At 47.2% G+C, this 15,096-nt stretch overlaps 1 protein-coding gene across 5 annotated transcripts; it reads right to left on the bottom strand.

The window, feature by feature from the left end:
* Window positions 1–868: 868 nt before the first annotated feature.
* RHBDD2 (rhomboid domain containing 2) lies at window positions 869–13,074 on the bottom strand. 5 transcript variants are annotated; one of them, XM_025425861.2, is made up of 6 exons: window positions 12,786–12,927; window positions 11,119–11,244; window positions 10,854–11,012; window positions 10,375–10,782; window positions 4,338–4,488; window positions 869–1,808 (listed from the first exon to the last, which is right to left on the bottom strand). In XM_025425861.2, exons 4-6 carry the CDS (start codon window positions 10,535–10,537, stop codon window positions 1,454–1,456), a joined length of 669 nt encoding a protein of 222 aa, XP_025281646.1. In that variant the 5' UTR covers window positions 10,538–10,782; window positions 10,854–11,012; window positions 11,119–11,244; window positions 12,786–12,927; the 3' UTR covers window positions 869–1,453. The 5 variants fall into 5 exon arrangements, with proteins under 5 accessions (XP_025281646.1, XP_025281648.1, XP_025281644.1 ...); XM_025425863.3 differs by lacking the exon at window positions 10,854–11,012; XM_025425859.3 differs by lacking the exons at window positions 10,854–11,012; window positions 11,119–11,244 and having other exon boundaries at window positions 12,786–13,074.
* Between the last annotated feature and the right edge of the window lie 2,022 nt (window positions 13,075–15,096).

Here is a 15,096-nt window from a genome sequence, read left to right as displayed (position 1 = left end):
GACTAGACAGTTGTCTCAGCTGCTGTTGGGGCACCCAATTCCTTGGTCAGAGAATCCTGCTTCACTATCTGCCCCTCACCCAGGGCAGGCCACCCAGGCATGTGCCAGTCACTGCCCGGCCCCTACTGGGCTGGTGCTTCTGGTGTCTCATCCACCTCTGATACCCAGGACCTGTTGAAAACCAGCCCAGAGTCGGCCATCCAGCTCCTGGAATAAATGATGATCACACATTGTAAGGTCTGTGAAAACACGTGCCAGTTGGCATGTTCTTGACTACTTCAGGGAGCTCCAGCCAAGGGCTGGCTGATCAGAAACCATGGTTCTAAAAAAAAAAAAAAAAAAGAAAAGAAACCATGGTTCTCAGGCCCGACTGGCACCTGCGGGCTCAGGTACATCCCCATCCTCATCCTGACCTGCATCGGAGGGGCTGACCCTGCAGACTGTTTCTTGGGCTCGCTTGCCAGTGGGTTCTGGATGATCTGGTCCATGGGAAGCCCCCAAGGTAGATCAGACAAGTGGCAGAGGGGCCAGCCCTCTTCTCAGCACCTCTAGCTTCGGATGCCAGTACTGACAGTGCCCACGTCACCCCTGGGATGAGGTTGTGCCAGGAAGCCTCCTCGTGTGCTCCCAGCTTGGAGTGCTCTCTAGGGGTAGCAGCGGCACCCTGCTGTTGCCCATCCCAGGGTTGTCCAAACATCCCATTTCTCCCTTCAGCTATTCCAGCACCTTTGCCACTCAGCACCCCCTGGCCCCGTGTCAGATCTCCACTGGGTAGAGGTCCTCTGCCTGGTTCAGCCTGATCTACTCATCGCCATTGCACCCCACCGTCGCTGCCCCGGCCAGGCCACAAAGACACCACACACCATGGTCAGGTTGGAGGCTGTTTCTTTATACAAAGGTAATCCACGCTATGGATCCACCAGCATGCTGCTGCAGTTCACAGTGGCCCACATCACCCTTCTCCAGCAGAAGGCCGGGTGAGGAGGGTCACCATAGGGAAGCGACATTACACAGGCCGAGAGCTCCCGAAAAACAGACACAAACACACGGACACCAGAACCAAGGCACCACACACAGAGACGGGAAGGGAAGGCCAGGCTAGAACAATCTCCTGGCAGCCACTGGTGGGCCCTTCTCCGGGATGCAGGGTAGCAGGTGGCACAGCCCTGAGCCTGAGCCAAGAAGTCTGGCTAAGCCAAGACAGAACTACATGACTTAATGTCACCACAGAGCGGCTTGCCCTCTGTGTCTGTAAACCAGGGACAGTAAACTGCACTTCACAAAGATGTGATGGGGGTTGACGGGATGGAAATAGGGATCTCTATCAAAATACTTGACATAGAGCCTGGCACATAGAGGTGTTCGATAAATAATCTGTCAAGAAAAATCTTAGCTCAGAGAGGACCTTCTTCAGAAAGCCAAGATGTGAGATAACTTCCCTAGAAATTCTCCATCAGGGTATCAGGACCCTTGAGCACTCCTTGGAGCCTGCAGCCACTGGGGTGGCCAGGGCCCCAGAATACACTGTGCCGGGGCAGTTGAGGGGGGCGGGAGGCTGGACCCCGAGGGAGGCACCCGCGGAAGCTGGGTAGACACCAGAGTTAGGGGTTGTGCCAAAGTGGTTCTGTACGTAACACAGGCCGGAGGCGGGCTGGTATGGAGGCAGGCTTGGCATGTGCCCAGGAGCACAAGCTGGCCAGGAGGCTAGTTTCTGGCCGCTGGTGTGCTGCATCTGGGCGACAGGGTGGTTCGGGGACAGGTGAGGGTGGCCACTCTGTGTGGGGTAGGAGCCGGGCACAGGGTTCAGCCTGGAACAGAACAAGAGAGAAAATGGTCATTCAGCTGGTAATGCCCAGGCCCCTAGCCGTCACTGGACATGAGGAAAGCTTGGGGTCACCGTACCACTTTGCAGGACAACCTGCTTTGGACATTTTCTGTAACTATCTCTAAGCACCAAGTGAGGAGAGAGGTTAAGCTTAACCCGACAGAAAACATGCTCCGAGAGGGAAGGGCCCACTCACAGGCCTGCAGTAAGCCTGTAGGACGAAGAGCCATGGGGTCTGTGACTAAGGCCACCTGGGGTGTAACCACTTGTAGCAGTCTGCCACTCAGATGGAGATGGGACCCGATGGAAGCTGTGACTGTGTCCGTGGCCGGCTCTGTCATTCTACCCAAAGGGAAGGGACCAACTTCTGTGGGAGGGAGGGCTTGAAGGGGGTGACATGGGGCTTGGGGCTGGGCCTTGTCTGTTGTGAGGTTTTCCACCTGTGGTTCTGGGGACAAAGACTCATAGTTCAGGGTGCCGACCAACAGGAACTGACAAGCCGGATGTGTGGAGCTGCCCGTGTGGAGGTGAAATACCACCATGGACACGTGTGGCTGGGATCACAAATGGACACAGCCTGAGGGTTTTATCCTCTGAACTTTTGTGCAGAGTTTCAGATATGGAGAATGGCCGCCAATACCACTGATGTTTGTGTCAGGCAACTGGGCCAAATCCATACACGTTTCAAGTAAAACCTGACTTTATAAATCAGCAGCTTAAGGGGGCACCTGGAGGGCTCGGTCAGTTGAGCGTCTGACTCTTGGTTTTGGTTCAGGTCGTGACCTCAGAGCTGAGATTGAGCTCCATGTTGGGCTCTGCACTCAGTGGGGAGTCTGCTGGAGATTCTCTCTCCCTGTCCTGCCCCTCATATTCTCTCCCTGTCTCTTTCTCTCAAATAAATAAATCTTAAAAAAAGAAAAAACCCCACTAAATCAGCTGCTTAAGTAAAAAACAAAGCACTTAACATTAGTATCTCACTTCTTCTGTGATTCTTAAAAATGTAGAGGATCTGGACTATGAGAAGCTCATTAAGAGCTTCTGGGAGGCCGAAGCATCCAGACCACTGTGTAACTGCCAAAACAAACATATGTGTTGTAATGCCTGTGCCCCGTTGTCAGGCCAGCTGAAACATCATGTTCTGTTCTGGGAGGCCAAAGCATGCCAAGATAATGAGGGATCATATACCACGCCATGTGAGGAACATGGAAGGACCTGAAGGGTCGCCATCTCCCTGACCCAGATCTGTCATGGTGAAACGGAATCAGCCCTGGCACCAAGTGTCCCCAGTTACAGCAAGGCAGCTGCCGTTCAGTGTGGAAGAACTTTCTTGTCAGGGGCTGCCTGGGAGATGAGACCCCAGCCTGGAGGGAGGTGTAAGTTGAGGCCAGGTGACCACCCCCAGCTGTCCAAGAAGGGGCTCATTCACAAGGTGCAAGTTTGTACCCCAGGATCCCTTAAGCCCCTGTTGAGTCTATGAGAACAATTAAAAGCCTAAAAGTCACAAGACACCTAACTAAAAAGTTCAAGTCTCCCACATATTGTTTGCATGAAACTGGATGAGTGTCCATTTCTGTTTTTCCCAGCACCCTTCCAACACCCTCACCCCAATGTCAAAGGAGACCTAAGATGTGGTCAAAGGGTCCTGAGCCGGTGAAGGCTGGGGGCAGCTGCCTCCTGAAATAAATACAAACAGCAGCTTCCAATTCAACTGAAACCCTGCATCCAGGCCAGCATGGAGCACAGAACTGATTCCATAGCTGGAGGTAGGAAAGGGCCACTGGCAAAGCACCTGAACTTCACGTGAGTCCTTTCTTCTAGGAGGACCAATGAAGGAGAGAAAATCTCCTAAGTGGTGAAGTCTTGGCATGGATGTGCCCAGGGAAGGACACAAGAGGCCACGGTGGGGAAGAGTAGAAAGGGGGCGAAAAGGACCTGGAAGAAGAGTCCCTAGTTCTACCCAGGGCCCCCTGCCTCTGTGTTACCTAGAAAGACTCCTGTCCTCCTCTCTGATAGGATGGAGTGAGGCTACATGAGACTTGCCTACCGCCTTCCATGGAAGGTGAACCTGGACTGGAAGACCTGAAAACTTACCTGACTCTTGCTGGGCAGCCGAGAAAGCTCTACCCCTCAGGTCCTGGGCTGTTTCACATCCAAGCCACCTTGTCAGTTGTGTGGACTGTCTGCTTCTTACCAGTGGTGCACGCCCAAGCCCAGGGGGACCCGTGCCGGGTGGTTCTTAGTGCCGAGGTCCAGTGACATCTACAGGGCCACCTCCTCCCATGGTTTGTCCCAAGTCACTCAGGGGCCTTCCCTTTCCCATTTTGGCTCAGTCCTTACTTTAGACACCACTGCCGGGCAGACTCTAGATTGCTCGGAAGACATTTGTGCATGGAACCTCTGTGGTCAGGACCATCCACACCCGATTCCTTTTTCCCACCATACTGGACCAATCACACTGTCTACGGGCCCTGAAACTGCTTCAAGAATAAGCATTAGGAGTTCTGTGACTTACTTCCGGCCGTGGGCTGCTCTTCTTTCCGCGGAAGAGCCTGAGATGTACTTGAACACTGAAATCCTCCTCATCAGGCTGAAGGGGAACTTCTGGTCGAGCTTCAGTGCTACTCGCTCTGAGAGGTCGAGGGAATAGCAGTAGGTGAGGCCATCTGAGGTTGGCATATTAAGTAAAATTGGAGGCAGCTCAAAGCAGGAGGGCCGAACACTTCCCCGTGGAATAGAGGGTCCCGCATTTATTCTACAGGGGAATTAGCACTCATTCTACCATAAGCTGAAGCTCAGGCAGAGCCAAGGGTTGGGTTCCTAGCCCCTGCACTTTGGAGGGAACAGGGCCCAGCCCTTGAGGGTAGGTGACACCTCACTTGCCCCATGCTAACCTGTCCATCCTGAGGCCCCTAACTCCTACAATCTGTCACACCAGCACATGCTTCTGTCTCTGCAGTGGGGGAGGCAGGAGGCTGTCTCGATATCCTCTGGAGGGACTGACATCTTGTCTGTTTGTCCCCAAACAGAAGGCATTATGCCTCAATGCGACCAAGTGAGCTTCATGTGTGCCTCTTTGGCAGCACTTCCCCCACTAAGTGATTTGATGGCACGCTGATCATCTGACCTGTGTCAACCCACTACTGCCTAGGCAGCCATAAAGATTCAGCTTTTGTCTGTCCATCCATCCATCCATCTATCCGTCCGTTCAACAAATACTTATTGATCCCTTGTTATACACCAGGAACTAAGGAATGAATGCCAGACAACGAATAAGTAAAACAACTGGTGATAAGCAAAAGCTTATCTCTGGAAGACCAGGCTGGGGACCCTAACCTAGTGAAGAGAGATCAAGAAGGCTTTCCCAAGGAAGTGATGTGCACATGGAACCCTAAATTGTGAGCAGCAGCTGGAAGAAGGTGGTGGTGGAGAGAAGGCTGCAAGAAAGCACAGGGAACTGTTCCTTGAGGTTCTTCACTGGAATTCTACTGCCAATTTGAGCAAGAAAATTCTTTGCTGGGCTAGGCTGTTCCACTCATTATAGGACATCTGGCATCTTCAGCCACCTGCCACCAAGTGGCAGTAGCACCTACTCACTGTAATAACCCAAAATACCCCTGCATGTTTCTGTATTCTCTCAGGAAGGGCAGTATTATTTCCAAAGACTGATTTCTAATGATAACGAATGCTGTGAGGAAGTGAAAAGTTGTCCCAGCTGATGCCTTCAGAATGACCTTAACAATCTGTCTGCTTCTGACTTTGACAAAGTCATAGTTACCAGACTAGCCCTTCCACTGTAGATAAATGTAAGCCAGGACACAATATTTTACACAACTGTCTTCAGACTTTGGATAGCAAACACTGTCTGCCAGGCTGTGATACCTAAGACAAGGGAAACAAATGAAGTGAGCCTTAAGATAGAGCTGGCTTTTGGCCCGGAGGCACTTGCCAAACTACAACATTGAAAAGGGAATCCAAGTGGAGTATGAAATGTTTTGCTGAGCTGGCGAGACAGAGAAAACACAGAGAGAGGAAAAAAATGCGTGAGATTTGCAGGTCAGAGTAATGGAGAGGTGGGAGCTGGTTAGGGAAGGACTCCAGAAATGTACCTGGGGTTCTCCGAGTCTTTAATTGACTACTCATGTGCATACAATCAGGCTGAGACTACTCATGCCTGGCAAAGAGCAGCTACTAAGCTACTGAGGGAATAGTAACTATCAGAGATCTGTAAGTCTAACAACTCCTGGAGCCTACACAGGGCAGGGCCATGCTCGAGTTCTAACTAGACAGGGTGGAGACCTCACTGAACACTCAGGGCATTCAGAGGAGACCTCCAAAAAGGTAATGCCTTGACAAGTAAATGAACTGCCTATCACACAAAAAAATCAACACTTGTTAAAAGAAAACAACAACAACAACAAAAAAAACCCAGCCAACCCAGCCCTCAATAACGCAGCATTTGCAGTATCTAGTGTAAACTAAAATTTTACAAGACATGTGAAGAAGAAAACAGGTCCATACTAAGCGGGAAAATCAGTTAAAAACAGATCCAGAAATGAAAGAGAAGATGGTATTCACAGACAAGTATTTTAAAACAGCTACTATAGTGCTTGCTTCAACAGCATATATACTAAAACAGCTACCATAAAAAATTTTAAAATAGCTACCATAAGTATAAGAAGGATTTAAAGGAAAACACAAACACAATGAAGGAACAGATAAAGAATCCCAATACAGAAACGAAAACTACAAGAAAAAAAAAAAAAAAAAAAAGAACCTCCTGAGCTGAAATATACAACATGAGAAATAAAAAACTAAGTGTATGGGTTTCACAGCCCAGTTCGTATTGAAGAAAAAGAGATCACTGAACTTAAAAGCAATGCAACAGAAGCTATCTAAACTGAAATGAAGTGGAAAAAAACTAAACAATCAGAAAATATATGGAGCCTCAGGGACCCACTGAGCAATACTAAGTAGTCTAACATATGTGTAATAGGTACCCTAGAGGGAGAGGAGAAAATTGGATAGAAAAAAATATGTGGAGACTGAGTGATGCTAACTTTTCTAGACTTGATAAAAACTCTAAACTCACAGATCCAAGATCCAATGATCAACTCTAAGCAAGGTCAACTCAAAGAAAATCACCACAAAGGCACATCATAATTAAATAGCTCAAAACCAACAATAAAGAACTGTAAAAGGAGCCAGAGAAAAACAAGTTATATATGGAAAACAATAAAAATGGTTACTGATTTCTCCGGAGAAAACAATACCAACCAGAAGTAATGCAATGATATCTTTAAAAGTGAAAGATCAGAAAGGCCAGCATTCTGTATTTAGTGAAATAAAGGCATTTTCAGAGAATTAAAAGCCAAGAGAATTTGTCACCCATGTACCTACTGTACAAGAAATGTTAAGGGAGGGCAGCCCCGGTGGCGCAGCAGTTTGGCGCCTCCTGCAGCCTGGGGTGTGATCCTGGAGACCCAGGATCGAGTCCCACGTCAGGCTTCCTGCATGGAGCCTGCTTCTCCCTCTGCCTGTGTCTCTGCCTTTCTCTCTCTCTCTCTCTGAATAAATAAATAAATCTTAAAAAATAAATAAATAAATAATTAAAAAAAGAAATGTTAAGGGAGGTTCTTCAGGCAAGAGGAATATGATACCAGATGGAAACCTGAATCCATACAAAAGAATGAAGAGAATCAGAGAGATGCCTCGGTGGCTCAGTTGGTTAAGTGACTGCCTTCGGCTCAGGTCATGATCTCAGGGTTCTGGGATTTAGCCCTGTGTTGGGCTCCCTGATCAATGGGGAGTCTGCTTCTCCCTCTGCCCCTCTCCCTGCTTATGTTCTCTCTCACTTTCTTGCTCTCTCTCAAATAAATAAATAAAATCTTAAAAAAGAAAAAAAGAATGAAGAGAATTAGAAATGGTAAATATGTGGATAAATATTGCTTTTTTAAATTAAGAAATAGATCATTGACTGTTTAAAACAAAAGTAACAGTAATGTATTGTGAGGTTTATAACACGTATGACAGCAGCACAAATAAAATGTAGGACCATAATACAAAGGATGGGAAGAAGAAAAACAGAAATACACTTCTGTAAGATTCTTAAATTATATACTAAACTCTATGCAATATACTAAACGAACTATGCAATCAATGCATATTTGCATACTACCTACCAATCACAGACCTATACTAAGTGGTATATTATTCAAAAGTAGTCTACGATAAACTAAAAATGTATATTGTAAACTCTAGAGCAACCACTAAAAAATAAGACAAAGAGGTATAGTTAACAGCAAATAGAGCAAACACATAAAAGCCTATCTTTAAAAAATGAAATACTCAAGAGGCGCCTGGGTAGCTCAGTCGGTTAAACATCTGACTCTTGGTTTTAGCTCAGATTGTGAGATCAAGCGTCGTGTGGTCTCCCTTTCATTCTGTCCCTCCCCACCTCAAATAAATAAATAAATCTTTAAAAAATACTGAAGTACTCAATTGAAGTCAGGAAAAGAGGAAAAAGGGAACGAAGAACATCTGGGACAAAGAGGAAACAGAGAAGCAGGCAGACTTAACCTCAACTATATCAATAATTATACTAAATGCATATGAGCGGGATCCCTGGGTGGCGCAGCGGTTTAGCGCCTGCCTTTGGCCCAGGGCGCGATCCTGGAGACCCGGGATCGAATCCCACATCGGGCTCCCGGTGCATGGAGCCTGCTTCTCCCTCTGCCTGTCTCTCTGCCTCTCTCTCTCTCTCTGTGACTATCATAAATAAATAAATAAAAAAATAAAAAAAAAAAGAAAAGAGCCCTGTTGATTCTTTAAAAAAAATAAAAATAAAAATAAATGCATATGAGCTAAACATGCCACTTAAAAGGCAGAGATGGTTATAACGGAGAACCAACTATATACTATCTACAATAAATGTGTTTTAAATATAAGGACACAAACATGTTAAAAATATAAAGATAGAAAAATATATACCATGTAATCCTAATTTTAAGAAAGAAAGCAGGAATGACTATACAGTAATATCAGGCAACAAAAACTTTAGAACAAAGAATATTACAAAAGATTAAAATGGTCCATTTCACAATGATATAAGGTGACTTCATTAAAATGACATAACAATCCTAAATGTGGATGCATCCAGTAATAGAGCTTCAAAATACTTGAAGCAAAAACTGACAAGAATTGAAATGAAAAAATAGACAAATCTACAATTTTAGTTGGAGATTTCAATAGTCCCTTTTCAGTAATTGATAGAACAAGTGTAATTGCACAGAAATCAAGGACAACATCAACACCTTGACCTAATTGACATACACTGAACACTATACCCATCAACTGCAGAATGCTCATTCTTTTTAATAAGTACACTAGAACATTCACCAAGATCTATCAAATGCTGGGCCAGAAAACAAATTAAAAGGACTATAATCTTTAAAAGAATGTTCTCTGACCACATGAAATTAGAAATCATCAACAAAAAGAAATCTGAAAAACCACCAAAAATTTAGAAATTAAGAAACTCATTTGTAAATAACTCTTGGATCAGAGAATAAATCCCAAGGAAAATTAGAAAATACTTTTGACTAATTGAAAATGAAAACACAACATCAAAATGTGTAGGATGCAGCTAAAGTAGTGCATAGAGGGGAGTTCATAGCTTTAGATTTTCATATTAGAAAAAAAGGTTCAAAATTAGCAAAATTAAAATTTTAAAATAAGATGAACGATGCAATCAATGCATATTTGCATACTACCTACCTAATAGCTCACAGAATTACAGATGGAAAGAGATTTTAGGAATGTACCTTATGCAACCTCCAACACTACCAATGTTGATACTTAAAAAAACTAACCCACATTGGGGCGCCTGGCTGGTTCATTCGGTAGAGCATGCTACTCTTGATCTTGGGTTTGTGAGTACAAGCCTCATGTTGGGCACAGAGATAAATTAAAAAAAATTTTTTTTAATAATTAAAATAAAGTAACCCACATTATATTTTAGAATCTCCCCATCCCAGCCATTGCCACAATATTTATACAAGGGACGTGAGGGTTATCCTAAGTTTTTAGCGACCCATAAGAGCCCATCCTTAAAAAAGTTTTTTTCTGACAAAAAGACTAAACCAAATGAAACCAAAACCAAACAAACCTGTTTCCTATTCCTTTCATGGAACATCTCTAGCTCATGGGTATTTCAGATTCTTCTGGTGAAACCTCTTATCAGAATTAGCCAAATGTAGGTTTATGCCTCAGTTTACAAGGGAAAAAAAAACCCAAATCAGAATATTTCAAACTGGCAGTGCTAAGCTGGCATGAGGAGATAGCTACTATGTTGATATTTTCCAGATGGGGATATTCTGGACTAGAGAAGGGAAGTGACCCATCCAAGACCACATGGTTTTCAAAGCTGACACTAGAATCTAGATTACTTACATATGAGGCCATGGCTCTATCTAGGACCCCACCCCAGGCCCTCCGACTTGGTTCACTCTTCCGCCTGTCACCACCCTACAGTTCCTTTCTAGGAAGGATACATGCTAGCCCAATTCCAAGTCCACAGACATTACTGAGGAAGGAGGTCTGGGGAATGAGCCAGGAGGCGCACAGCAAGAGCCACGGCACCAGCATTGAGGGTACAACCATGCCAAAGACCAGGGCCCTCCTCATCCGAGAGCGGACAGAGTTGACTCCCAGCATGGCGAAAGCCACTGGGGTGAAACCTCTGGCATCCTCCACCTCCCCTAGCTTTGACAGTGATGACACAGCTTCAAATGATAGGAAGATGATAGCAGAGAAGATGGCGAAGATCACGGTGAAGAAGCAGTGGCGGACGGTGCCCACGGTTCTCTCGAAATTGCCAGCAAAGCGCCAGATGATGATAGCACCGCAGAGCAGGGATATTGGATTCTCATAGACAAAGATGTACGTCACCAGCCTGTAAACTGCAGAGGGAGCAGGGTTAGAGGCTTGGCAGTTGGTGGCTCTAAGGACAGAAAGCCAGGTTACAACCCACCTCAGGAAGGGGGAGTAGCTGGCTGTCAAGTGCCAGTGAGAATCAGCCACGAGCCACAATAGGCAGTGGGAGGCAACCCTGAAGGACCCAAGACTCAAAGTAGAGGTGTGAACATCCAATCTTTGCTCTTTCCCAGACCTGGAGCAAGTCTGTGACAAGCTTCCATGTGGGAAAAAAACAAAACAAAACAAAACACTTTTTAGCATGAGATGATCGAATCTGTAATGTGCTTTATGATCCCTTTTTTTTAGGTTTGAATACTGACCTATCTCACCGGGCAGTTTGAGGGTTAATTAATTGTAACAGCTTCAGGGTGGACTGAATGGGTGTCACTTAACACTCTGTGTGCCAGTCTCCTCGGCTGTAATCCTGACCTCTCCTTCCATAGTGGCTGTTCAGAGGAAGAGAAAAGGGACCATGAATTATTTTGCACCTACAAAGATTATAAAACTATCACTAATAATATAGAGAATTCAGAAGTCTTCCTTGAGAGTGTTTATACAATATTAGGGGTAGAGCGATGCTTTATGCGCAACAACAGAGCAAAGAACCTCACTCCTATTTTTCTAAAAGCAGTTATCTCTTATGTATTCTCATGTCCCTGCCAAAACATTAAAATGAAGGAGGGGGCTGGTGAAGTGGCAGTAATAGTGAACCCTGGGGTGGAAGGAGTGGAATCTTGGCTCTGCCACATCCAGGCTGGCTGAGTTCAGTCCAGTCATGGGCCTGCCAGCTTCAGTTTTTTCTTCATTGTCAAGTAGCAGGATCATGTCTGAGGCCTTTAAAGGTCTCTTATGTGTCAAATATTCACATGCCCATGAGCCCCACATCCAGAGAAGCTGTGAACTAAATGGGAAAAAAGGGGAGTTCAACCTGATGCTGACATTTTGCATTTGTCTATCGAGGATGTGCTCTACGTATCTAGGGTGGGGGGAATAGTTTTTTTCCATTTGAGCAGGGAGGCAGGCTATGAACCATATACCTCAGGCCATCTCTGTAAGGCGGCATCATCTCAAGAATACTTGATTATTTGTTGAAACTGTTCCAAGTACAAACTGAAATTCCCAGGATAAATGTGAAGATTCTAGAAGCAACTCTATAGGGTTTGGGTATTAGACACCCCCAAGGCTCCAGTTCCAAAACATCACACAATTGAGAAACCTGTTGCTGTCTCAATTGCATGACTTGATAGCTCTGCGACTCCCCCACATTAAGCCTGTTACACCTAAATAATGGAGGATAATAAAGCCCACGTCATGGGATAGAGATTAACGCTCCTTGAGGGGTGCTTTGCAAAACAACAAAAGCTATCCAGTTTTCCCATTTTCCTCCCCAGAAAAGAAGGGGGAAGAGAGACAAGAGATTAGAAATGTCTCTCATAAGCAGATGTTTGTACAACGGATCTGCAAAATTTCTCACCTAGATTACACAAACACCTTTCCCAAGGCATAAGATGCCTCCTCCCCCCGGGAGTTGGGAATCGGAGTCAGGGTTAAGATGCACACGAGGAAGTAGAGGAAATTCTAAACCCCAAAGAGGCCAGGTCGCTTCTATGGGTGGCCACAGATGATGCTCAAGTGTTGCATGAGGCAGAAACATTTTTTTTCCCAGTGGGGAGTGGTGGTTAGGCCCTCCAGCTGACGTCGGTGTGTACTCGGCGGGGACACGGGAGGAAGGATCCTGCCGGGGAGCGGGCTCGGGCGAACGAAGACGGTTTGCTAGCGCATGGATGCGGCCAGGTGGCGCCGGGAAAGGGACGGAGGCGGGTAGGGAAGGACTACAGTGATGACGAAGATGGGCTCCGGACCGACAAAGACGCAGGGCCGGGGGTGGTCCTCCGCGCCGAGCGGCTGGACGCGAGGCCCGAGCCCAGGCCCAGGCGAGGTGGGAGGAAGAGGGCTGGCCCCGCGGCCCGGCCCCGCCCCTGCTCACCTTGCCAGTTGCGCAGGGCCTCGGACCGCAGCGAGAGCCCCGAGGGCGCCAGGGGCGGCTGCAGCAGGAACAGGCGGGGCCCGGACACCAGCAGAGAGAGCAGCGCGGTGAAGAAGGTGGCGGATGGCACCTCGGGACACAAGGACCAGCTCCGACACGCGGGCTCCGAGGCAGCCATGGCCGCCATCGCTCCCGCGCCCGGCTCGGCGCCGGCCGGCCCTCGGCTCCTTCCGCTTCCCTGCGGCTGTCTCCCTTGGCAACAGCGGCGGAGGCTGCCGGAAGCCCCGCCTCCTCGAGGCCCCGCCCTGCGCCGAGCTGCCCAATCCGGTCGCGCCGGCCAGCCTCCCCCCCCGCCCCCTTCGCGCGCGGGCAGCGGGGAGTCGGAGCAGCGCCCTCTGGCGTGCAACGCTAGGACCGCGCACAGGTGCCGCGCTCGCACCGCTTGCGTTGCGCGGGTTTGGATTTCATCTCCGCTCCAGATAGCGAATGATTATTGTGTCTTGCGGTTTACAGAGCCCTTTCACACACACGCACACACACGCACGCACCTGCCTTATCTGTGCTTTTCCCCATGACACCGATGAGGAAGCTGAGGTCAGGGGAGGTCCCCGAAAAATTCCGTTGAATGGCAAAGACAGAATTCGAACTCGGATCCTCCAACTGCTAGGGTCTGGAATTGTCTGGGAGTGCAGCCGAGGCAGCCTCCGGTGGCTGGTTTAGAGAGGAGGAGGCAGGAGATGAGGGTCGAAGCGTTAGAATGTGACAGAACCAGTTAACACTCAAAGTGTGTTTCGCACCTTCCCATCCGACGAGCCGCTTCCCCGGAGGTGGGCTATTTGGACAACTGGAATGTTCTTCCCCTGATTCCAGAGGTCATAAGTGAGAAGTGGTAGCATTAGGATTTGAATCCGGTTTGCTAGGGTCCGAGTGTCTGCCCTTTTAACTATTTCCCTTCCCCATCCCATCTACTGCTACCTGTATGTAAATCTGACCTGAAGCCTTGTGCGCTGCTGAAAAATAAACAATCCTTCACTCTCTGTGCAGACCACTCATATCCATTCTCTGGCCCTGCTCTGCCCGCTGTGTGGTTCTGGCAGCGTCTGTGTTCCCATGGACCTCAGGAAGGGAGCCTGAGATTCTTTTCATCCTCTGGTTTCCATTAATAAATACAACTATGTGATTTTCCGGATATAAATATAAAGCAATGGGCACATTGAAGTGAACACTGGGTATAGAAATTAATTAAGGCTTACTCAACAGAAAGCAAAATGTGAACCAGGAGTGTGACAGAGCTGCCAAAATCAGCAAATGGAAACTTGGGTTGTGGGAACCAGTCCAGGCTCTGGAAAGAGGAAGGAGGTGGTGGTCCCAGGTCCTCTGTGCCCATCTGGCAGCTCCAGGAGTTCTGGGACTACTTCTAGACACATCTGAAGAAGGGCGTAGAAAGTTAGTTTGTTTAACAAAAGAAACCAGGATTAGGAAGGAAGGAGCAGGCGGACTTCAAATCATATCTGATGAGGAACAACTACAGGAACCCGAGAGACTTCTCTGGAAAAGCTTCAGGAGTCCTGACCACTGGCTGTGATCTGAAGGGTTTTCCCAAAGGTGAGGGAGTTGATTTATTGTTACTCCAGAGTGGAGCATTGAGACTGAAAGGTGGAAAAGACAGAGACCATGTGACACAAGGAGGATCTTTCTTTCTTTCTTTCTTTCTTTCTTTCTTTCTTTCTTTCTTTCTTTCTTTCTTTCTTTCTTTCTTTCTTCTTTCTCCCTTCCTTCCTTCCTTCCTTCCTTCCTTCCTTCCTTCCTTCCTTCCTTCCTTCCTTCCTTTTTCTCTTTCTCTCTCTTTCTTTTTTTAAAAATATTTTATTTATTTATTTGAGAGAGAGAGAGAGAGAGCACAAGCAGGGGAGGGGCAGAGGCAAAGAGAGAAGCAGGCTTCCTGCTGAGCAGGGAGTCCCATGTGGATGTGAACCCCAGGACTCTGGGATCATGACCTGAACTGAAGGCAGATGCTTAACCATATGAACCAGCCAGGAGCCACAAGGAAGAACTTTCTGACAGTAAGGGTTGTCTGTCTGCGGATAGACCCGATAGACTCCTGTCTATCAGGAGTGAGCTCCCTGTCACTAGTAGTGTGCAAGCAGAGTACATATGGTAACTGGACGAGAACATTGAAGATATTCAAGCATCAGGTTGCAGGTAGAAGTAGATGGCTTTTAAAATCCCTTCGGATACTCCAGTTCTAAATCTCTATAAGCAAACACAAACACATATGGAGGGCTGATACATTTGCCACTTACCAGGGAGT

Source organism: Canis lupus, chromosome 6 (assembly GCF_003254725.2).
Source record: "Canis lupus dingo isolate Sandy chromosome 6, ASM325472v2, whole genome shotgun sequence".
Classification (NCBI taxonomy): Eukaryota; Metazoa; Chordata; class Mammalia; order Carnivora; family Canidae; genus Canis; species Canis lupus.
This window is presented reverse-complemented; position numbering and strand designations above follow the sequence as displayed.